The sequence below is a fragment of the Schistocerca nitens genome, chromosome 1, assembly GCF_023898315.1.
Source record: "Schistocerca nitens isolate TAMUIC-IGC-003100 chromosome 1, iqSchNite1.1, whole genome shotgun sequence".
In the NCBI taxonomy this organism is placed as follows: Eukaryota; Metazoa; Arthropoda; class Insecta; order Orthoptera; family Acrididae; genus Schistocerca; species Schistocerca nitens.
In genome coordinates, this window is record NC_064614.1 from 509,464,310 (window position 1) to 509,490,067 (window position 25,758).

General features: G+C 38.5%; 1 protein-coding gene across 11 annotated transcripts in view; it reads left to right on the top strand.

Moving 5' to 3' along the window:
• Window positions 1-25,758, top strand: part of LOC126253109 (putative thiamine transporter SLC35F3) — a 708,458-nt gene that overhangs the window by 409,465 nt on the left and 273,235 nt on the right. For all 11 annotated transcript variants that reach the window (XM_049954222.1, XM_049954231.1, XM_049954240.1 and 8 more), the window contains exon 5: window positions 25,497-25,652. In XM_049954222.1, coding sequence (XP_049810179.1) covers window positions 25,497-25,652 — 156 coding nt within the window. The remainder of the gene's footprint in view (window positions 1-25,496; window positions 25,653-25,758) is intronic.

The following is a 25,758-nucleotide window of genomic DNA, read 5'->3' on the forward strand; positions in this document are numbered from 1 at the left end:
TACCAAGGCTGGTAACAAAACTTAATGCAAACAACACTAATGCTCTCAGGTAGCCATTCTACCAGTCACAGAGGCTTGCAACTCTATTTACATACCCATGAATGGAGTGTACATGTTCAAAGTTATATTCACTTCTGACTATGTCTTCTGCATGCTTCAATTTTTTGTCAGACAATGCAAGTTTGGCAAACCTAATTAAAGGAATTTAGCATCTGAAATAACTGTGTACTGAGTAAATTCTACAAGATCTGCTGTGTTCTTTATCATATGGTTGTTTGGAAGAAAAGAAGGCTCAGTCATAAGCTTATTAAATATAGTACCTTACTGAAAAAAATAACTTGGCCAAAGGGGCTTTAATTTAATTAACTGCGGACCTAGTAGGGCCATAGCTTTTGGCATTAATTTTGATGGACCAGGATTAATAACTATGCATTTCTTAAGTAATGTATCTGTTAGCAAAAAAGAACTATTACTAACTATTTTCTTGACCATGTCTGATTTTTTTGGTGAGATATTTTGACATTTTAAACATTTGGTTCACTTTGACAAACGTCATAGTCTTTTTTTATATACATTCTTTTATAGTAACCGGCATCTACATCTATACTCTGCAAACTACTTTGAGGTGCATCCCATTGTACCAGTTATTACAGTTTCTTCCTGTTCCATTCATGTGTAGAGTGTGGGAAGAATTGTTGTCTAAATGCCTCTGTGCTTGCAGTAATTATTCTACTCTTTTCCTCGCAATCCCTATGTGAGCAATACATAGGTAGTTGTAGTATATTCCTAGAGTAATCATTTAAAGCTGTTTCTTGAAACTTTGTTAATAGACTTCCGTGGGATAGTTTATGTCTATCTTTGAGAGCCTTCCAATTCAGTTCCTTCAGTATCTCTGTGACACTCTCCCATGGATTAAACAAATGTGGACCATTGGTGCTGCCATTCTCTGTATATGTTCAACATCTCCTGTTAGTCCTATCTGGTAAGATCCCACACACTTGAGCAATATTCCAGAACTGGTCATACGGAATCTCCTCTGCAGATTGACTGCCCTTCCCCAGTATTCTACCAGCAAACTTCTGTACCACCTGCTTTACCCATGACAGAACCTCTGTGGTCATTCCAGTTCATACCCCTACAAGGTGCTACACCCAGATATTTGTATGAATTGGCTGATTCCAACTGTGACTCACTGATATTATAGTCATAAGATACTACGTTTTTTTAATTTTGTGAAGGGCACATCACAATTTTACATTTCTGAACATTTAAAGCAAGTTGCCAATCTCTGCAGCACTCTGAAATTGTATCAAGTCCAAACTGAATATTTATGCAGCTTCTTTCAGATGGTGCATCATTATAGATAATTGCATCACCTGCCAACAAAAGAATTTCTTTCATTTACATTAAGAATTATTGACTCATATTCATCTAATTTCTTACTGATTGCTTTTATTAGAATTTGATCTCATCTATGGAGACATTGCTTCTCTTATAAATATATACAGTCTTAGCTACTTTATAGGTTACAATATTTTTATTGGCTGTAGACACTTTCATTTGATCTATTACCACTTTAATATGCGCTATAAGTTCTAGATACAATGTTGTATTTTAAAATTTTTGTTAATAATGCCTGCTCTCTAACAGTGAATCAATGTTAGTAAGATTTACAACTTTAATATAATAGTGAATATCAGATTAAGTGTGTACAGAATGAACATTAGAGGCACTTAAAAATTTACAAATTTTCTCAGCAGACCTATCTTAAATTATTTCTTCTAGTTTGTCTAAAAAGTTCTCAGCAGCATTTACTACTAAGTCTACAGCATAATTATCCAAATTCTTACCTAGTCTGAGATGTGCAGTGTAGATCATTTTTGAAGGACAGCTTGATGTCTGTTCATCTCATCTCTAATTTGTCCCTAAGCAATTTTTCTTTGTAATTTTCACTGAGGTTCTTTGACACTGAATTCCAAAACTTACTTTTCACTTTTGCAAACACTGGCATTGCTTTAAATGAAATATACATTCAGATTAGGTACATTGTTTACACTCTGGCAACATTTTCTTGACTGACATGATTTTACCTCTGAACTTTCTTTCTATACTTTGCATTATAAGTAATATTTTGTATATTCTGTTATTGGCAGACTTTCTCATTATTGAACAACCAATTTTGTTCAGTTTAGAGCCATCTTCCAGTTTTCTGTTTCTGTGTTTATTTATTTAGCGTATGGCTAATGCAGACATATCATAAAATTAAATTACATATACATATGTACATATTGACACACAAGAAACTTAAGTTTGTCTTTACAACTGAATATCCAGTCCCTCAATCCAGCACATTGCATCTGGAGTTGCTAGCAGGACATCCTCTACAGCACCATGATAAGCTCAAATCCTGCATTCACTGACGATGTGGTGAACAGTCTGGTATGGAGCCGCACAGACACAGGCTGGATTAGGTAGCTTCTTCCATTTAAAGAAAGCATTCCTGCATCAGCCATGGCTGGTATGGATTCTGTTGAGAGTAGTACAGGTCTTGCATAGTAGGTTGAATCCACTTGGAAGTTTAGTACCTGAGAAGATGTTATGCACTGCTTCCCACTGACCTTTCCATTCTTGAAGGGGTTTGAAGTCCTTAGCAACCACGGCAGCAGCATCACACAGAGTTGGATGGCGTGATTTCAGTCTCTTACAATTTAAAAGTGGCAGGTCACTATGCACAGGTAGGTTAGAATTCCTGGAGACCTTGTGGAATTCACTCATAAGGGCAGTACATCTGTGTAGATCAGGAGTGGAAGCCAGTAAACTGGAGTAGATCTGATTGCACCAGAAATTATGCACATTGTCATATTCAGCTAGGTGTCAACAAGCCTATCCATAGGATACGCTGGCAATGACATATCAACTAAATAGCAGAAATAGTTCTTTTCAGAGCCTTGTTTCTGTGTTGATTAACTTTCATGAATTCCCTCTCTATTGGATTATGATGTGGTGAAGATTCCTAGAAATATTGTGCTGCTTCTTGTTCTAAAAAGTCTAAAGGGGTGTATTTCTGGAGTATTCTATCTCCTTAAAATGCTGATTTTGTGCCCTGTGCTTTTTCCCCAGTAAAACTGTCACTAGATGTGAGACTCTGAAGCAAACAGCATGAGCACTTTGAAGCAGTGCTCAGACATCTGAAGTTGTGCTGATTGACACAAAGAGGAAAAGAAGAGTGATAAAGATACCATGTCATTATGAGCTGTAGTATATATGGATTACTGTGGTTTGTTCTTTGATTCCATTTTTGTTCATTCACCTTCAGATATCCTGTGGTTATTTTGAGTTGTTCACATTCTTGTGTATATTATCAATGTTGTCAATAAAGTATTCATACTAAAACATTTCCCCCTAAGAACCACGGACCTTGCTGCTGGTGGGAAGGCTTGCAGGCCTCAGTGATACAGATAGCCGTACCGTAGGTGCAACTACAATGGAGGGGTATCTGTTGAGAGGCCAGACAAATGTGTGGTTCCTGAAGAGAGGCAGCAGCCTCTTCAGTAGTTGCAGGAGCAACAGTCTGGATGATTGACTGATCTGGCCTTGTAACATTAATCAAAACAGACTTGCCATGCTGGTACTGCAAACAGTAGAAAGCAAGGGGAAACTACAGCTGTAATTTTTCCTGAGGGCATGCAGCTTTACTTCATGGTTAAATGATGATGGTGTCCTCTTGGATAAAATATTCCAGAGGTAAAATAGTCCCCCATTCAGATCTTCAGGCAGGGACTACTGAGGAGGACGTCATTATCAGGAGCAACAAGACTGATGTTCTACAGATCAGAGAGTGGAATGTCAGATCCCTTAATCGGGTAGGTAGGTTAGAAAATTTAAAAAGGGAAGTGGATAGGTTAAAGTTATATATAGTGGTAATTAGTGAAGTTTGGTGGCAGGAGGAACAAGACTTCTGGTCAGGTGAATACAGAGTCATAAATACAAAATTAAATAGGGGTAATGCTGGAGTAATGAATAAAAAATAGGAGCATGGGTAAACTACTATGAACAGCATAGTGAACGTATTATAGTGGCCAAGATAGACACGAAGCCCATGCCTACTACAGTAGTACAAGTTTATATGGGAACTAGCTCTGCAGACGACGAAGAGATTGAAGAAATGTATGATGAGATAAAAGAAATTATTCAGATAGTGAAGGGAGATGAAAATTTAATAGTCATGGGGGACTGGAATTCAATAGCAGGAAAAGGAAGAGAAGGAAAAGTTGTGGGTGAATATAGAAAGGGGGTAAGGTGTGAAAGAGGAAGCCACCTGGTATAATTTTGCTCAGAGCATAACTTAATCATAGCTAGCATTTGGTTTTAAAAAAATCATCAGAGAAGGTTGTATATGTGGAAGAGGCCTGGAGACACTGGAAGGTTTCAGATAGATTATATAGTGGTAAGACAGAGATTTAGGAACCAGGTTTTAAATTGCGAGGTATTTCCCGGGGCAGATGTGGACTCTGACCACAATCTATTGGTTATGAACTGTAGATTAAAACTGAAGAAACTGTGAAAAGATGGGAACTTACAGAGATGGGATCTAGATAAGCTGAAAGAACCAGAGATTGTAGAGAGTTTCAGAGACAGCATTAGGGAATGACTGACAATAGCGAGGGAAAGAAATACAGTAGAAGAAGAACTGGTAGAGGACAAATGTAAGGATGTAGAGGCATATATCAGTAGGGGTAAGATAGATACTGCCTATAGGAAAATTAAAAAGACCCTTGGAGAAAAGAGAACCATTTGTATGAACATCAAGAGCTCAGATGGAAAACCAGTTTTAAGTGAAGAAGGGAAAGCAGAAAGGTGGAAGGAGTATATAGAGAGTCTATACAAGGGCTATGTATTTGACGGCAATATTGTGGAAATGGAAGAGGAAATAGATGAAGATGAAATGGGAGACATGATACTGCATGAAGAATTTGACTGAGCACTGAAACAATTAAGTCAAAACAAGGCCCAGGGAGTAGACAACATTCCATCAGAACTACTGATAGCCTTGTGAGAGTCAGCCCTGACAACACTCTACCATCTGGTGAGCAAGACGTTTGGGACAGGTGAAATACCCTCAGACTTCAATGAAGAATATAATAATTCCAATCCCAAAGAAAGCAGGTGTAAACCAGAGTGAAAATTACCAAACTATCAGTTTAATAAGTCATGGCTGCAAAATACTAACACAAATTATTTACAGTTGAATGGAAAAACTGGTAGAAGCTGACCTCAGGGAGGATCAGTTTGAATTCCATAGAAATGTTGGAACATGTGAGGCAATACTGACCCTATGACTTATCTTGAAGATAGATTAAGGAAAGGCAATCCTACGTTTCTAGCTTTTGCAGACTTAGAGAAGGCTTTTGACGATGTTGACCGGAATACTCTCTTTCAAATTCTGAAGGTGTCAGGGGTCAAATACAGGGATCAAAAGGCTATTTACAATTTGTACAGAAACCAGATGGCAATTATAAGAGTCAAGGAGCCTGATAGGGAAGCAGTGGTTAGGAAGGGAGTGAGACAGGGTTGTAGCCTATCCCTGATATTATTCAGTCTGTATATTGAGCAAGCAGTAAAGAAAACAAAAGAAAAATTTGGACTAGGAATTAAAATCCATGGAGAGGAAATAAAAACTTTGAGGTTTCCCGATGACATAGTAATTCTAACAGAGACAGCAAAGGACCTGGAAGAGCAGTTGAACGTAATGGACATTGTCTTGAAAGGAGGATATAAGATGAACATCAACAAAAACAAAACGAGAATAATAGAATGTAGTTGAATTAAATCAGATGATGCTGAGGGAATTAGTTTAGGAAATGAGACACTTAAAGTAGTAGATGAGTTTTGCTCTTTGGGGGAAAAATAATTGATGGTTGTTGAAGTAGAGAGGATATAAAATGTATATTGGCAATGGCAAGGAAAGAGTTTCTCAAGAAGAGAAAGTTTTTAACATCGAGTATAGATTTAAGTGTCAGAAAGTCTTTTCTGAAAGTATTTGTGTGGAGTGTAGCCATATGGCAATTAAAACTCTGTCTTCTGGCAGCAAAATCCCATTCTGTGGTTCACACAACTGAAAAGCCAGTTTCTGTTAATCAGTATAACCTCTGGAGAAGTATAGTTGGGGGGAAAGGGGGGGGGGATGAAGGGACCAGACTATAAAGGCCATCGGTTGAAGGTAAAGTTATGTTGTTGCTACCCTCAATTAGGACGTGGCCATGGAAATTCAGGATTCTGTGGCCACAAGAACAAGCACTGTCAAATATGCTGCCATTAAAAATGCTCTGATCAGTCACTTGTCTCTAACAGAAGCCAGATGATTAAAAAATTACTACAGACATTATTGCCAGGGTTTTATGCACAACCATCTGCTTCTGGCCAGTCCACTGAATGACTTTTTGTGATATTTGCCAAGCCCAAGTGACAAATTACAGTGGACTAGTGAAGCAGAAACTACTTTTGACAATGTGAAGACTGCTATTGCTGAGACCACATTTCTAGTGCACCCCGTTCCACAAGTATTTCTCGCTTTGATGGCTTATGTGTCTGCAACTGCAATAAGCTCTGCACTCCAACAATAGATAGACCAATGTTGGCGGCCCTTGGTATTCTTCAGCTAGAAACTATCTCCATTGAAACAGAGGTGGTCAACATATGACCACAAGTTATATGTGTTTATGCTTCTATAAAGAATATTCACCATATGTTTGAAAGTTTACAGTCTACACTAATCAGTGATCACAAGCCGCTATTCTATACTCTTTGTCAGAGGGGAGACAAAGCATCACCATGTCAGCTGCAACACTGAGGTTATACAGTGTAATTCATTGCTATGTCAATGGGGAAATGAGTTCACTGACAGTTGGCCTTGCCTATGTAGGTTCCATTACAGGTGCAGTCGACTACAAGGCACTTGCCTTGGGCACAAAAATATGACAGTGAGTGAGCTACAAGACTTCCTTCTATGTCCATCTGATTTACCGCTATGTTTCATCCAGATACCACTTTTGAATGTAACTTTTATTGTGATATTTGTACATCACATGCTCTCCAGTTTGTGACAACAAACTTTTGTCGACAGGCAATCTCATTACTATGTGATTTGTCCCACCCTGAAGTCCTGAGTTGGACAAGGCTGGTTTAGTGAGGTTTTGTGTGGCAAAATATGGACAGAGCCTGCAAAGTTTTCATGCACCAATGTGTGGCCTGAAAACATAATAAGATCACCCACCATATCATTGCATCTCTAGGCTCTTTTTTCCCACCCAGCCGCGATTTGAACATGTTCACATAGACATTGTCAGACCATTACCACCATCTAAAGGACAGACATTCTTTCTAACAGGCACAGCCTTAAGTTTTTCCTATGGCCAATGCTACCACTGAAATCACTGCAACCATATTTTTTGTGGAGGGAACACTCTTTTCAGAGTGCCTCTGCATATTACCATCAACAAAGACAGGTAACTTGAGTCATGTATGTTCAAATCAATCGCTTTTTTAATAATTGTGAAGTATATTTAAATTTTAGCTTATCATCTGATAGCAAATGGCTTAATTCAGCGTTTAAACTGTTAATTAATAGGGTCCCTAGGATGTCATGAATCACAACATTTGATAAAAACTCTGCCAATTATCCTACTGGGTTTCTGAACTAATATGAAGGACGATTTTTGTGCCACAGCAGCAGAAATGATTTATGGTCAACCAGTTAGATTAATCAGAGTATGCTTCAGCAACATGCCTAATCATGTTACTGGGGCATCAGACTTTGTTCAAACATTACTTTTGCACATTCAGTAACTATGCCCAGTCACATAGAGAGAGCAACATATGACTGTTCTTTCAGCTTTGCTAATCTTTGGGCATGTAACTAGGTTTGTGTTAGGTATGAAGTTATGCACAAACTTTTGCACCCACCGTATCACGCAACATATACAGTTCTTAGTCAGATAAGACAATATTCAAAGCTTAACGTTAGTGGTATCTCAGCTATGACTTCCATCAATCGCCATAAACCTGCCTTCTGCACCTCTTTATGCTGGTAACTGCAAACCAGACATGCTACAGCAGATTTTGGACACAGTTCCTGATGAATCTTTGACAGATTCACCAGAATTACCTGCCTCTGCACTGCTCATCACATAATCTGGATCTCATGCCCATTTCAATAGAAATTACAATTAGAAGTGGATGGAGTGGGGGGGGGGGTGATATAGATTCTGTGTCATTATGAGCTATAATAATATTATGAAAAGGCTAGTTTCTACTCACCATATAGCAAAGATGCTGAGTTGCAGATAGACACAACAAAAAGACTGTCTTTTTGTTATGGCTTTCTATGACTCAGCATCTCCACTATATGGTGAGTAGCAACTACACTTTTCATAATATTGTTACATTCCATCATGGATTTTCCATTGATTATGAGCTATAATGTATATCACTGAATCCTGATTGTTCTTTGATTTCACTTTGGTTTGTTGACTTTCAGATATCCTATGCTTAACTTGAGTTGTTTGTGTTCTCACATGTATATTATAAACATTGTCAATAAAGTGTTCATACTAAAATGCAACAGAATTTTGGGATTAATGATAGCAAAAAATGTCTTTGGGTACATCATGTCCATCATTAATCATTATTGGACAAAAATATCAAAGTATTCCACTTGTATTATCAGTAAGCATAGAATTAATTCTGTGATTTATTTTTTATTTCATTTTTGTGACATTTCAGTTTGACAGACAGAATACCTGGGAGAAAAATTATATGTGAACTTATATCATGTGTATACAGTACCTGACTGACAAATAAAGTCAGTACCTTAGATGATCAGACTAATGTGGTTCCATTTCAGGAGAATGAAGCACAAAGAGACATGAAACTTCTGTTAGTCTGCCAGTCGCAGCTTGAAACAAGTTATACAGTTGGCTCTTTCACAAATTCTTAACAGGCACATCACTTAAATGGTTTTTATTTCCAGGGCAATCATATGTAGATTGAGTATTGTCACTTTGCAAGTAATACAAATGATGTCTGGAAGCATTCATTTAAGTTAGTTATCCAATATCACCTCACTGCTGATCCTTACTTTAATAGTTGAGTAACTAGGTCTACGTGCAAATTTTAATATCTGAAAATTGTGTGCTGAACTGGAGTTTGACCCCAGAATTCTGAAACACAGTTAAGTATGTCGGAAAAAGTCACTTCCATGAACAGTGTCCTGCTTACTGAGAAAAGTCATTTTGTAGCTCATGTCACTGGCTGCAAACAATTCTCTGTTCGCATATTTGACCTGGAAAAACCCCAGTAAATTTTTGTGGGTTCTTGAACTGTACATGTAGGGGAAGGGCAGACAGGCTTTGTATCACTCTCTCTACCATTACATTTACATTTAAGTAAACCCCTGTGAAGTGTATGGCAGAAGATACTCCCCATTGTATGATTATCACTCTCTCTACCATTACATTTACATTTAAGTAGACCCCTGTGAAGTGCATGGCAGAAGATACTCCCCATTGTACGATTTATTAGACTTCTTCCTGTTAAATTCATGTATGAAGTGCTTGAGGAATGATTGCTTAAGTGCCTCTGCATGTACTGTAATTAGTTTACTCTTGTCTTGTGGTCCTATGAGGTTGCAGTATTTTCCCATATTTCTCACTTTATGCTGGATCTTGAAATGTTTCAAGCTGGCTTTCAAAGGAAAGTTGACATGTATTTATAGGTGACTGCCACTCCTTTTTTTTTTCAATTTTTCTATAGTGCTCTCCCATGGGTCAGATAAACCTTTATGCTCATTCAATATCCTCGGGGTAGTCCTATTTTGTATGGATCCGATACACTAGAGGAATATTTTAGAATAGGTCACACTTGTAAAGTACTGTCTGAAAAAGGGTATGTGAATATAATAAGTTGCAACTAGACCAGCTTTCAAAGTGGTGCAAATATTGACAACTTATTACATGTGCAGAAATGTAAAATTATGAACTTTACAGTGCAGAAATCTAGAATCTTTAGACTACAATGAGTCACAATTGAATCAGTCAGCACACATCACTATTTGAGTGCAACAGTTTGTAGGATATGAATTTTAGTCAGCAAGCATTATCCCAATTTTTGCAGCTGGACATGAATGAAAACTGATTTCAGTGTGGGGGTGTGCACTGTATCATCCTCAGACAATAAACTGTCCCATTTTTTAATATTGATGAGGACCTCAAGGGATACACATGTCCACTTAACAGTTCTATCCCCCTACTTGGGAATTAGATCTAACCTATCAAGAGACAGTCAGTTCCACTTGGTTACCCTTCCTTGGGACCTCTTTTTTGAGTCTGGTGTGAGCCTCCAATCCATGATAGTACTCAATATGAAGCTTGACTGTGGAAGCTGTGGGTTGTATGGAAAGCCTTCACCCTGAGTCTCTTCTGAAATTGTTTCTTCCTGATACTTGTACAACCTCAAGCTAATAATCCCCAAAAGCTAGTATCCTACCAATGAACCAAAGTCTGCTACCTGCTTTAGCTATGACTGAGCCCATGTGATCACTGGACTTCATACCCTACAAACTGTTTCACCCAAGTAGTGATGTGCATTGACTGATTCATTCATGGCTCATTAATATTATAGTTAAAAGATTCTATGTTTCTGCATTGTGAAGTACATACTTTTACATTTATGAATATTTAAAGTAAATTGTCAGTATTTACACCACTTTGAATGCTTGTCATGATTTGACTGATAATATTTACACAGTTTTATCAGACAGTATTTCATTAAAAATAGCTGCATCATCTATGAAAATCCGAGGTTACTATTGATATTGTTTGCCAGATCATTAATATACAACATGAACAATAAGGGCCCCAGTACACCTCCCTCAGGCATGCTTGAAGTTATTTTACATTTGTTGATGACTTCCCATCCAAGAAAACATGTTGTGTCCTCCTTATCAATCCTCACTGGAGAAATTAATTTTCTTTCATACCTCATATGATCATACTTTCATTAGTAATGATTAGTGTGATACTGACTGAAATGCTTTTCAGAAGTTGTGGAGACAGCATCTACTGGTTGCTCTGAACGATGGCCTTCATGGTGTCATGTGGAAAATGCATGACTATGGTTTTGAATGAATGATGTTTCCAGATTACTGATTTGTAGGAATGGAGTTATTCTATTCAAGATATTCCATTATATTTTGACTCAGATTATCTTCGAATACTCTATGAGATATGTATTTCAAAGATACTGGACGGTAGTTTTCTGTATCACTTCTGCTACCCTTTTTGAAAACAAGTGTGACCTGTGCTTTCTTTCAGATATCACACACACTTTCTTGTTTCAGGGATCTGTGGTACATTGTTATCTCAAAAACATGATCAAGTCCAAATCCAAAAGCTAGGTCATCAATGAAATACAAAACTTAGCACTGAAAGCACTTCTATTAAGAATACCAACACACAGCTGGAACAGAGCTGACCTCTTGCATGGAATGTGCAGCTATTCGGTCAGACATCAAACATTCAAGAATATACAAACATAACAAACATCACATATTTCAAGAACCTTTCAGAGATGATAAGTACTAAACAATAAATAATTGCTCTTTAACAAGTTTGAACTAGCAACTTGCAACATGTCAGCCATTGATGCCAACTACTAAACTACACTGCATGCACCATAGCTCATGGCATTGCTCCCTTTCCTGGAGAAACTGTGGCCCTCTGTTTCAGAAGACCTCAATGAAGCTGACTACAGTATCTTGGATCCAGATCTTGTCACTGGTTCTCTGTATGGTGGTGCTTATGGATTCTAGCATTCTGATCATTTTGTTGCATCCCCTCCACTAAGGTGAGCATCAAAGATAGTGTTTCCTGTTGAAGCTTCATGAGTGTTGAGTGTGCTTTAGTTTCCTTCAACCTCACATCAATCTGCACCTCATGGATGATGCCTGTGGCATTTGTCTACTTGATGGATGCTCTTAATCCTCTTCTTCGTATGTGAAGTCTGACAAGGAAAAGATTTTGGTATCTTTCCTGGTAGTCCCACACACTGCACAGGCATAAAAATCCATACCAAGTCTACTTGTCTGTATCTCACTGGCTGGTGCTTGACACTAAAGTGCTCTGTCTTTCTCTGTGGTGTTCAGGGTCCATATGCAAGGCAGTGGCTTGCTTTTTCAGTCCTAGTGATGAGATGATTTAGGTAATCATCCTGAGTATCATACAGTTGAAATGGGAGCAGTGTATCCACCATCATTTTGGCTTCACAACCATGTAGGAGAAGGTGCAGTATGAAGCCTGTAGTGTCTTTCTTTGCTTTGTTTTAAGTGAATGTCTTGACTGGCTATTTCATATCCCAATCTCTCACTTTGGCATCAACGTACATTGAGAGAAATCTGCCAACATCTTATTAAAGCATCCTGTGTGACCATTCATCTGCAGATGGCAGGCAGTTGTCATCCTGTGGCAAGTTCTGTTGCCATCTGTGTTGTGTACTGGTTAGTGTCACTGGCTGACATACTGTTGGTTACTAGTTCAAATCCAACCACCAGAAATCTTTAGTTATTTCATATTTCCCTTTTGTGGAATGCTCTTGAAATATCTTATGCTTTAAATGTCTATATATTCAATGGTTGAACAAATACTAGCTTTCTGGAACATTCAGTGTTTGTATAAGCAACTTCACTCTCCATCCAGGAGATCAGTTCTGTTTTGGCTGTACATTGGTGTTTGCTATAAACAGGCTTTCAGTGCTAAGTGCTGTATTTCATTGATAACTCAGCTTTTGGATTTGCACTTGATTGTGGTTTTGCGTCAACAATTTTTAGTGGAGACAGCAAAACCGTGGCTTTGACTGAATAAGGATTTGACTGAACTGCCAAATACAACAGCTGAGATGTCATAAACTGCTTGGCATATCTGTACTTATACAGTGGATGTCATAGCCCAATAGTGGTATGAGAACAATGAAGAGATGTTCAGTAACTGGAACAAATTCCAGGCAAAAATAAAGAAAATGTTTGGTGACAATCAACAGTTAGTCCACTTAGTGGATGAACAATTGAAGAACAGGCCCCAGAGTAACTGAAAAACAACACAGTTGTACACACCGAATCTGTTGGTCCTCTGCCATATTGTGACTCCTAAAATGACAGAAGCTGACAAAATGTCACACATGATGAAAGGAGTTGCAGAATACATGTCCCAACCTCGTATGGTAAAAGACATCACAAAGACATAGGAATTCATCAAGTGGTGCCAGCTAATCAAAGAAATTCAACAGAAAAAAAAGAGTTGGACAAAAGAAGTATGACCAAATGCCAAATGTAGTATCTACCACAGTTGTGGAGGCCACTATGAGCTCACTATTCTCATGCTTCAGGTAGTAACACAAGATATACATAAGTGTTTGGGAGGCAGAACAGATGGTGTGAGTATATAAGAGACAACAACCTTGAATGTCAGGAGGCAACAGAGAATGTTGAGGAAGAGGTGTTCAGGTCTTTAGCATGAATCTACACCACCAGCCAAACCCATCATGAAGAATGGAGTTGGTCAACTCAGACTTACGCTCACCAAAAAACAACAACCAAGCACTCAACCAACAAAGGTACAACCAACTCCTTCACCAAGTACGACAATCCACAGAATAACAGACATTTGCAGGACAGAGAACAACAGACCAGTACATTTTCACTGTGGACATGCTGGACACATTGTGCACTACTGCAGAGTAAGAAGACAAGCGTTCAATAACTATTAAGCCATGAGTTGTCAACCATTACAACAGTCCTATTTACACAAGTCATCTACAGTTGATTAGAGTTGACTTATGGGCCAAAGCTCACCACCGTACCCATGCATAGTCATTCCCTGTAGATGTACAGAGGTACCAGCTTCTTGCCTGATAACTTCATGAAAACTGAGTGAGGCAACCATTTACACAGATAAGGCCACCACTGATGAAAATCCTCCATGGATGACAGTTACCAAAACAATAAAAAATCTGATCAACTTCATCATCAACAGCCAACCAGTCCAGGGAAAAATCAGTTCAGGGGCTTCTATTTCTGTAATGCTGAATGATTACCATCACTGATTACAGAAGATAATATTACATAATACAAAAGTGATTATGGTGATGTTCTCAGATGGGAGATACGTTGAGCGGACAGGAACATGTACTGTAAGAATAACTGTCAATGACAGAACACAGTCCCTCCAATTTGACCTGTTAACAGAATGCAATCATTATGTTATTCTCTGTTATGTCACTTGTGGCAGCCCTCAAAAGCAATCGCAGACTGTGGAATGTCAGAGCCCTACATTGACAAAGCTATTCCAATGTGCACACATAACAAAGATTGCTCTGGGCAGCTGGATGCAGTTCAAGACATTATCCCATCATCGTCAATGAGAAATGTTTGAGTGGTCCATTAAATTCTGAAGTTTTTGTCAGTTGCTAAAAGCTACTCACACTCTCAAAAGAAACCTTCATGCCAGGCCAGTGATACTCATAAACATTTGGAGAGGTCAGGACCTAAGGGTTGCTAACAGTCACAAGCAACCACAACACGTCCCTAATGGTATATGCACAAAAAGAGCCATAGCAACCAAAGATTTGTGCTTCACTACCACTAGAGTCAATACAGAGGAAGAAGCAACTGTTGAACTACCAATAAGACCTGGTGTGACAGAGAAACAATGTCACTGAGTAATAGCCATTCTTTTTTAAATTTAACTCCTTCTGGGACCTGTAAGTGCTCAGTATAACAGGTCTTAATTCACTTGGTGAAAGAAGGCACAGCATCAGTTGCAACTTGTGTTTGTTGTAGCAGATCTGGATTTTTCTCACTGAGTGACCATCTTCAGTGATGGAAGTAATACAGAAACCAATTAGAACAGAATTACATTCACGTTAACACCAAAATACAGTTGTAGAAATTGCACATGTAAGTGGAAGATACATAACAGCAGATAAATTTAACACATTTTAGCTATTATTTGGCATAGTCCCTCTAGGACTATGCTCATCAAGCGTTCAAATTGCATTGAGGTCATGTTTGCAGTTATTTCACAGCTGGCCTCTCTGTACATCAAACGTGACTATGATGCTCTCCCTACAGGCACCATGTTACAGTAATGCATTGTATATATGTAGTTGGTTATTTATGATATCACAAGACTAGCCATTTTAAATAAATACATTTTTTATCAATATACAATAGAAGTGACTGCAACAGTGAGTGATGTTAAAGCAGCAAAATTTCTTTTTGCAAAGTGATAGTAATGTGAACTACTCTAGATAGGTTGCTATTGATATGTATGTAATTGCCTTTCATTTTGTATTAAAGAGGTACTTCATGTATAAATGTGTCTAGAAACATTACACATCCATTGATTTCTATAAAATTTAACAACAGCAGTTAAAAGAGGATTATGTATGTTAATGCTTCTAGATATGTTTATAAATAATGTACTTAGCAATTACTTACATATTGATAGCTACCAATACAAAGTGGTTTGCATTACTACAGTTTACCTCTAAAGAATTTTTACAGCTTTAACATCGCTCACTGTTGTACTCACCTCTATTGTATATAGATAAAACAGTATTTGCTTAAAATGGCTATTATTTGGTAACATAAATAGCCAACTAATTATATACACTGCATTACTGTAACATAACATACTACGTATGTAACATGGCACATGCATAGAGTGCCATAATCACGTACAGGTGAGGCAAGCTGTGGGACAACTGCAAAACAGTCACCTAAGTGCGGTTTGAACTCTTGACATGTATAGTCCAAGAAGGGCTATGCCAAAGGGTGGATGGAATGTGTTAACTTTATCTGCTGGTATGTGCCATCCAGTTATATGTGAAATTTCTACAATTGTACTTTGTTGTTAACATTTATGTGATTGTATTTTTCTTACTTGTCACTTCTTCTTCCATGTGTTTATGCTTTTAGGAAGCTTTAATTTTCGAGTACTAGTAATAGTGTTCCATAGATTTCGTGTTTGTTTTGAATACAGTCAGAGAGAGTCCCTTTAGCCAGCCATAGTGCCAGTAGTGCTAGCGTTAGATTTGAATATAGTCCAGAGACAGGTAGTGCTCATTTTCATTGTTTTCAAAAAGAAGTGTCTAGTAACCACAGTTTAGTCAGCTATCAGCCGCCTTTAGTGAATTAGCAGTCTAGTTAAAAGTTGATTAGCTCTCTACATTAAATTGATTTCTTAGGATGGATAGGATGTGTGACTGCTGTGTACAGATGCAGGAGGAGCTGGCCACTGTTCACGAACAGCTGAACGTGTTGATGGCCGCGGTCAGCCGTCTTCAGGCTGCCGCCTCGGAGTGTAGCAGCAGTGGGGAGTCTGGTGTGTTGCATGGTACACTCCGGGTGTTACATGCTTCGCCCACGGTCCCTGTTGTCTAGACATCTTCGCGGGTACCGGGTGCAGTTGGGCCACCCTCTCCCCAAGGGGAGTGGCGGGTTCAGCAGCGTTCACGGCGCACGAGGCGGAGGGTCAATGTGGAGGCGGCCGTGTGGCATCGCCCGCTCACCCTGTGAGTGGACATGTGGCCGCTCCTTCAGCAAGGTCTGAGCAGGCACACAGGGGGAGGGGTTTATTAGTGATTGGGGGCTCCAACGTTAGCTGGTTGATGGAGCCCCTTAGGGAGATAGCGGAAAGGTCAGGGAAGAAGGCCAGTGTTCACTCTGTCTGCTTGCCGGGGGGTCTCATCCAAGATGTGGAGCAGGCCCTGCTGGCGGCGATACAGAGCACTGGGTGCACCTGACTGCAAATTGTTGCTCATGTCGGCACCAATGACTCCTGCCGTCTGGGTTCAGAGGTCATCCTCAGTTCATATGGGTGGTTGGTGGAGTTGGTGAAGGCGGAAAGCCTCGCTCGTGGGGTGGAATCTGAGATAACTATTTGTAGTATCGTTCCCAGAACCGATCGCGGTCCTCTGATTTGGAGCCGAGTGGCAGGCTTAAACCAGAGGCTCAGACAATTCTGTGGAGACCTGGGGTGCAAATTTCTCGACCTCCGCTATCGGGTGGAGAAATGTAGGCTCCCCCTGGATAGGTCAGGCATGCACTACACGCAGGAAGCGGCTACAAGGGTAGTAGAGTATGTGTGGAGTGCACATGCGGGTTTTTTAGGTTAGAGAATTCCTTCCCTATGCTCGACAAGATGCCTCCTGAGACACGACAAGGTAGTAGTAGGCAAAACACAACAGGGAATAACAATATTAATGTGCTACTAGTAAACTGCAGGAGCGTCTATAGAAAGGTCCCAGAACTGCTCTCATTAATGACCGGTCACAATGCCCACATAGTACTAGGGACAGCAAGTTGGCTGAAACCAGATGTAAACAGTAATGAAATTCTAAACTCAGATTGGAATGTATACCGCAGAGACAGTCTTGGACAGTGAAGGGGGAGGCGTGTTTATAGTGATAAAAAGTACAATAGTATAGAAGGAAATTGACGGAGATCCGAAATGTGAAATAATTTGGGTGAAGGTCACGGTTAAAGCAGGCTCAAACATGGTAATTGGATGTCTCTATAGGCCCCCTGGCTCAGCAGCTGTTGTGGCAGAGCACATGAAGGAAAATCTGGAAAATATTTTGAGTAGATTTCCCGACCATGTTATAGCTCTAGGTGGAAATTTTAATTTGCTGGATATAAACTGGGAGACTCAAACATTTATAACGGGTGGCAGGGACAAAGAATCCAGTGAAATCTTATTAGTGCATTATCTGAAAACTACCTTGAGCAGTTAAACAGAGAACCAACTCATGGCGATAACATAGTAGACCTTCTGGTGACAAACAGACCCAAACTATTTGAAACAGGGAATCAGCGATCATAAAGCGGTTACTGCATCGATGATTTGAGCCGTAAATAGAAATATTAAAAGAGATAGGAAGATTTTTCTGTTTAGCAAAAGTGACAAAAAGCAGATTTCAGAGTACCTGATGACTCAACACAAAAGTTTTGTCTCAAATACAGATAGTGTTGAGGATCGGTGGTCAAAGTTCAGAACCATCGCACAATATGCATTAGATGAGTATGTGCCAAGCAAGATCGTAAGAGATGGAAAAGAGCCACTGTGGTACAACAAACGAGTTAGAAAACTGCTGCGGAAGCAAAGGGAACTTCACAGCAAACATAAACATAGCCAAAGCCTTGCAGACAAACAAAAATTATGCGAAGCGAAATGTAGTGAGAGGAGGGCTATGCGAGAGGCGTTCAATGAATTCGAAAGTAAAGTTCTATACACTTACTTGGCAGAAAGTCATAAGAAATTTTGGTCTTATGTCAAAGTGGTAGGTGGATCAAAACAAAATGTCCAGACACTCTGTGACCAAAATGGTACTGAAACAGAGGATGATGGACTAAAGGCCGAAATACTAAATGTCTTTTTCCAAAGCTGTTTCACAGACGAAGACTGTACTGTAATTCCTTCTCTAGATTCTCGCACAGATGACAAAGTGGTAGATATCAAAATAGATGACAGAGGGATATAGAAACAATTAAAATTGCTCAAAAGAGGAAAGGTCACTGGACCTGATGGGATACCAGTTTGATTTTACACAGAGTATGCGAAGGAACTTGCCCCCCTTCTTGTAGCGGTGTACCGTAGGTCTCTAGAAGAGCATAGCGTTCCAAAGGATTGCAAAAGGGCACAGGTCATTCCCATTTTTAAGAAGGGACGTCGAGCAGATGTGCAGAACTATAGACCTATATCTCTAATGTCGATCAGCTGTAGAATTTTGGAAAATGTATTATGTTTGAGTATAATGACTTTTCTGGAGACTAGAAATCTACTCTGTAGGAATCAGCATGGGTTTCGAGAAAGATGATCATGTGAAACCCAGCTCGTGCTGTTCGTCCAGCGCACTTTGTTACAGGATCATTTAGTAATCGTGAAAGCGTTATGGAGATGATATATAAACTCCAGTGGGAGACTCTGCAGGAGAGACTCTCAGTAGCTCGGTACGGGCTTTTGTTGAAGTTTTGAGAACATACCTTCACCGAGGAGTCAAGCAGTATATTGCTCCCTCCTACATACATCTCACGAAGAGACCATGAGCATAAAATCAGAGAGATTAGAACCCACACAGAGGCATACCGACAATCTTTCTTTCCATGAACAATACGAGACTGGAATAGAAGGGAGAACCGATATAGGTACTGAAGGTACCCTCCGCCACACACCATCAGGTGGCTTGCAGAGTATGGATGTAGATGTAGATGTAGTGTTTATTGCTTGAATAACAGTGATTGACCAAAATCATGAAAAAATATTTCTATCCTTTGCTGCACAGTGATGGCACCCTAGACTGCTTGAAAGGAGGAAAGTATTTCTCAGGTATCAACATACAGGCAGATTACTGACAAATGAAGTTAATGAGGCTGATGGGGACAAGACTGCCTTCACAATTTGTGACTGGCTCTGTGAGTTTAAAGTTGTGTCATTTGAACTGCGTAACACTCCAGCCATCTCCGAAAATATGATTGGCAATGTACTTATCTTCCCAGATAACAAGTCTTATTTTTCAAAGACATTTGAAGAATGTCTAAGGTGACTGAGAATGGTGTTGAAGTGTTTTGAGACTGCTGGTCTCTGCCTCAACCAAAGAAAGTGCCTCTTCATCACACAAGAAAAATAATCTTGGGGGAACCTAGTGAATGGTGATGGAGTCCATATGAGTCCAGACACATTTGAGAACGAGCTCATATTACTGGTCACCCATAAGGGGCTTCTGTACCAATTGTATAGAGATGGCAAATTTTCCTGGAACAAGAAACAAGAAAATATATCCTTCTCTTTAAGGAGATGCTAACATCTTCTTCAGGTCTGTCATTGTGTGGTGAGAATGCTGAGATAGAACTCATACTAATGCTATTGGTTGTGGGATAGGTGCAGCTCTAGTGCAAATTCAGGAAGGTGCTGGAAAGATGATAATTTATACTTCCAGAAATGATAAATAGAAAATAACAAACAATGCCCGGTGGTCAGATTTGAACCAGTGGCCAACAGCATACTATCGAGCTGTACTAACTTCTATACCATTGTGATGGTACCAGAACTTGTAGAAATATCATAGTTAAAAGAAGGGCTAAATCAACTGTAAATTTGTATTGAAACTGATATGATTCCATTTGGTCCTGTAGCTTTTTTCAGTTTTAGTGACTTCATCTGTTTCTCAATGCAAGTGACACTAATATCTATGTTACTCATCTATACAGTGGTGCAAGAATGAATTCTTGTGTATTCTATGGGTGTCTGTACACTAAGTCTGAAGCCACTCACCGTCTTTGTATATGACTAGAATTTCTTAACAGGAATCTACTTTGTTAATTGTTAAAGGCTTTGTGCATTGCTTTTTTGATAGCCAGATATGTTTGATTTAGCATTTTTCTCTATCTATCTTGTTTTGCATCTATTGCACAGTAGTTTCTGTTTATTTAGAAGTTTCTTTACAGAGACATATAACTTGGAAAGTCTCTCCCATCTTGAACTGTTCTATGAGGTGCATATGTTTGTGTGTGTGTGTGTGTGTGTTTTGTGCATATATGTCTCCACTAATTGCTCATCTTTCTTTCAAAACTTCAAACACAGTTCCTTTATGTTCCTAAATGTTGCAAGTTTCTTACTGAGATGTGACACTGCAACCCCTTTCACATGTACATAGATAATACATATACACTGTACACAAGATAAAAATCACGGAAAACTTAAATCAGGATGGCCGGACGTGGGATTGAACTGTCGTCCTCCCAAATGCGAGTGCAATGTGCTAGGCACTGCGCCACCTCACTCGGTGGTCAGTTACATACTTTAACTCTGTGAGACAAGGAAATTTTAAAAAATACTATTGAATTCATTTAGAAATCACTGCTTGGAGCTTTAAACATGCATCATCCTTCCAGTCTAGTGATGACTTGTTTCTCTGAGCTCATGTTCATGTCATCTAAATAAGTAGAGAATGGGAGAAGGCTGCAGCCTATGATATTAACCAGATGTTATATGTGATGCAGGATGTTTCCACAGAAGATAGAAAGTGCCATCATTTTCCAGGCATGCATTTAAGATATCTGTATCTTCTCTTCCTCAATTGTGCCTATTTATATTCTGATATGCTAGAATCATGTTATTCAAGGCCATATAGTTACCGGCTTTCAAAAACAATTAATGGTGGCTCTCAACTATGTACCCTCAGACACAGAGTTGAAATATTAAAAGTTTTGGCTGGTTTCATTGTCTAGGGGCTGGGATATATAGTTGCCTCATTACAAGCCAAATACTGCTGGGTCTACAGTATACAAATCAATATACACATGAATTGAATGGTCGAAGGTTCCTATCGCTCGACAATTGCTAATTTTGAATATAACATAGAAATTTATAAATGAAAGATTGCAATTAAATAAAATCTGCAGGTATTATTTTAATGACTTTAAATGATGAGTATGGCATCAGAAGTACCTTTAAGCATGCTGTTTATTACTGCAAACACTTACTGCTGTCGATGGTCCAGTAATTAAATAAAATGTAAGTTGAATAACAGGGAAACAACAGATTCCTCCTTCACATAATTAGTTATCAGCAACAACACAGTTTGTGAGATATTCACTTCTAAATGCATACTATGTCTTCACTGCAGAAACTACGGAAATCTCACAAGTGCACAAGTCTCCCGTGACCACGCTTAAACTGCTCAACACTCTCCAAGTATTTCCTGCAACTGTCCATCACGCCTTCCTGTCCCGCACTCCCCGTGTCCTGTGCACACCCAATCCTCCTGCCCCACTTCCATCCAGTCTCTCCATTGACTTTGGTAGTTGCTTACCGTAGTAACGAGTGCTGTGATTGGCTAGAACGCTCCCGCCATGTCTCCAAGCCAACACACACTCACAAACATATTGAAACATATATGAAATACTGGATTCACGTTTAAATAACTTGAAATTAAATAAATATTCCTATGGTTGGGCCATAAACATGCTCTAACACACATTATTAAATACATAAACAGATTAAATAAACATATATCAAAGGAATAGAAACAAAAGTAGGCCAGTAGCCTAATGCTGCTGTGCTTTCTGAAACACAGTAAATATTTGACAAATTTTTTCATGAATAGTATACATCAGATACAAACAAAGACGTAGATGAATAATTATATTTATGAGCATGCTGCTACCATTTTGTGTGTGTGTGTGTGTGTGTGTGTGTGTGTGTGTGTGTGTGTGTGTGTAACTGTGGAGTACTTATGGCCTGACGTGATCAATAATAATTGTCACTTTGGCCTCCAATAACTCATGTACTATTCACGTTATATGCCTGTAATTCATGCCAATTTATGTTTACACTAATAGCTTTCTAAAGACATGCCAATCGACAAAATGGATGAGCTGTTTAGATTTTCGAAATTCGTTGCTGGGTGTCACTTGTATAATTTACAGTCACATACTAAACTTTAAACTAATAAAGATATTGAAAATCTAATTACACCATCAGAATCGTTGTGCAAATAATGGTGATGTACATGTTTCTTTTTAAGGTATCATGATTCCTCTGGCTATTATTAATTTCTACATGAACTGTGAAATGTCTGCCATTATGGTTTCACAAAGTCTGCCATCTTTGGCAATCCCAGCATACAAATCTCCTTCATCGACACAAAGTATAGCCCTTGGCACAGCGTCAACATGGAATTCCCAGACATGCAGTGGGCCTGGACCAAACACTGGGAATACCCCTCTTGCTCCAGCTGACGTTGAGCAGCACATGGTTTCTGATGAGCCCTGGCTGGCCAAGCAGCCCATGGGGCCAAGCCAACTCTGAACTTAGAATATTTTCAGGGTGCCACAACTCCCCCTAATGTCATATAGTATTGTAAAATGCACAAGCATTACAGAAAACACAGTTGGCATATCAGTGCCAGCCCTAAATCAAAATTATGCATCAGAGATTGAAATGAAATATTGCAAGAGCAAAGAGTAGACAAAAATAGAGCAGACACAAATTCACCATGTTGAACACCACAGAGCAAAGATTAATAACCTTTCCTTGATGAAGAGCAAAAATATGACATAAAATGTTTTCAAGAATTGTCAAATGGAAGCCCTTGTCTAAGTTAAACAGATTGTCTACCAGTTGTATTTCCACTTTTTCTTCCACAAAATAAACCTGATAAGATAAGGCTGTGGCCATTGTCTTAACCAGGAGAAATGTGGAAGGGAATTAATGTTAATGGCATAAAAATAAACACTTTGATATTTGCTGATGACATTGTAAATCTGTCAGGGATAGGAAAGGAATAGATCAATAAAACAGAATGAATAGTGTATCTAGAATGAGTAGTGTCTTGAACAGAAGTTGTAAGATAAACAAAGGTAATGGAATGTTGCCATACTGAATCAGATAATGCTGAGGAAACAGAATTGGTAAATTACGTACTAAAAGTGGTAGATGATTTTGTCATTTTATCATCAAATTACTGACAATGAGTTAAGTAGAGAGGATATATGTCCACGTGAATTAAAGCAGCAAATACAATTGCAATACAGTTGGTGTCAGATTTATTGCGGCCAAGAATCATGGCTTTCTATTGAATAGATAAATAAAAAATGAATCAAATCCTGTATAATTTCTGTACTGTTTGATAAAATGCAATCAATTTCATCTTTAATTCTGCTTTGTCCTTGTCAAGACCATTTCCTGTTTATTTTCTCCTGATACAATGCAAGGCAATAACATTGTTTTCTCTTCCATTTTTACTGTTGTATGACCTCTGCTGTTTCTGGTATCATATCCATTCAACAACATGTATCAGTTTTTATCCTGCTTTTACTTTAAATTCCCACATTATCAACTTGTAATTGGATTTGCTCCATCATCGTTTTCTGTTATTCTTTGTACGATTCTTCTATGTCCCTGTCAAAAATGTGAACATGTTGCTAGATAAATTTATATGTTTGGAGTTGAACATCTCTTGTTTATTGTTACAATTCTTGCTTTACTAGCTGAGATTCATTTAATATTAGTATTCATTTTCTTTTTTACAATAAAATTTATCCCTGGATTACCTTTCTGTTCTGTTCCTCTGTATGAAACGTATATCTTGATTGAAATTGTATTTTATCTTTATTCTATATGCCAAACTTCTGGTAATACTATATCTCATTTGATGTAAATTTACCCCATTCCAACAACCTGTCTTCAAATCTTTAAGTTTTGCGATCTGTTGTACCTGAATAAAAATGACAAAATGGTTAGGTTTCTAAGGTTGAAATGAGTGTCTATTCAGCCCAGTTTTGTGTGGTAAGGTTCAAGCATAGATGTATCTGAATATGCTGAAGGCCTAAACTCATTGCCTGAGTTTCCTCAATGAACTGTCACCTGGAATAGAATACCAATGTCCGAGGATACCACACACATGGTAGGATACTTTCAACAGCCCTCCCCTTAGCACACTACCCAGCCACAGTTTAGAAAGACTTATGAACAGTGCTAAACCTCAGTAAAGCAACGTTCACAGTAGCCTCATCTTAGCCCTGACAGCTTCTAAGTCTCAAATTCCAAGCAATGGATATTCATTCAATGTTAGCAAAGATTTATATGGTGTGTGAAATGTAATTTTCAAATACGAAACTGAATTTGCCCTCAGTTTGGAATTAAATCCCTCCTATTTTTATATAAATTGACTAGTCTTCTCATCTGTTGTAGTCCTTATTGTTTTTACTTGGTTTAAAGGATTATTCAGTAGTATTTATTTCTTTCATTCTGAAGAATTTCAGTTGCTAACTAAGTTAAGAGTCCCCATTTCAGCTTTTATCTCCACACAAATTTTTCACAAGAGACAACTTTTACTTGTATCTGCTTTTGCACCTGTGTGAATCAGAACGTCATTGTCTACAAAGTTAATTGAAACACAGTGTAGAAATTCTCATTAGAGTAAGTAATTTATCTGCCCTTGCGGTAGAATTTAGTAAGTGATTAAGAGCAAAATAGTTTTTCTTTGATTCTGTCTCCTGAAACACAAGAGGACAGTATTGTGTGGCAATCTGGTATGAATTATTTTCAATTTTTTCTTTTCTTATATTTATCATATTTGTAACTGAACCATTGCAGAGACAAGCTTCCAAATGGTATGCATATCCTTTTTTATGCTTAACAGAAACATGAGGGTGCAAACAGAAACAAGTTTACAATTGTTTTACATTAATTACTATACATTTTTTTGTATAATTTTATCACGGTAAAAAGAATTAACTTATTACAATTGTTTTACATTAATTACTATACATTTTTTTGTATAATTTTATCACGGTAAAAAGAATTAACTTATTACATATACGAATAATTGCAGTTCTTCTTGCAGTTTTAACAAAGTAATGAAATATTTCCTCTATCCATCAGATATACTGCGGTGTTTGTGTGACCGTGTGCGTCACTGCATCATGGGTTGGAGCAACACACTGTATCAAATATTTGTTCCTGGGGCAGCCACCACCACCATTTGGATATGGCCCACCCAACATTTCAGCAGTGCAGCAGCTTGTTGCTCCACATCAGGTGTGTGTAGCTATGTGCTGTCAATTGACTTTTTATTATTTTAAAGTACATTTTCTTAGATAGAATCCATTTCATTTAGTTCTGCAGTGATTCATCAGTTTGCCAT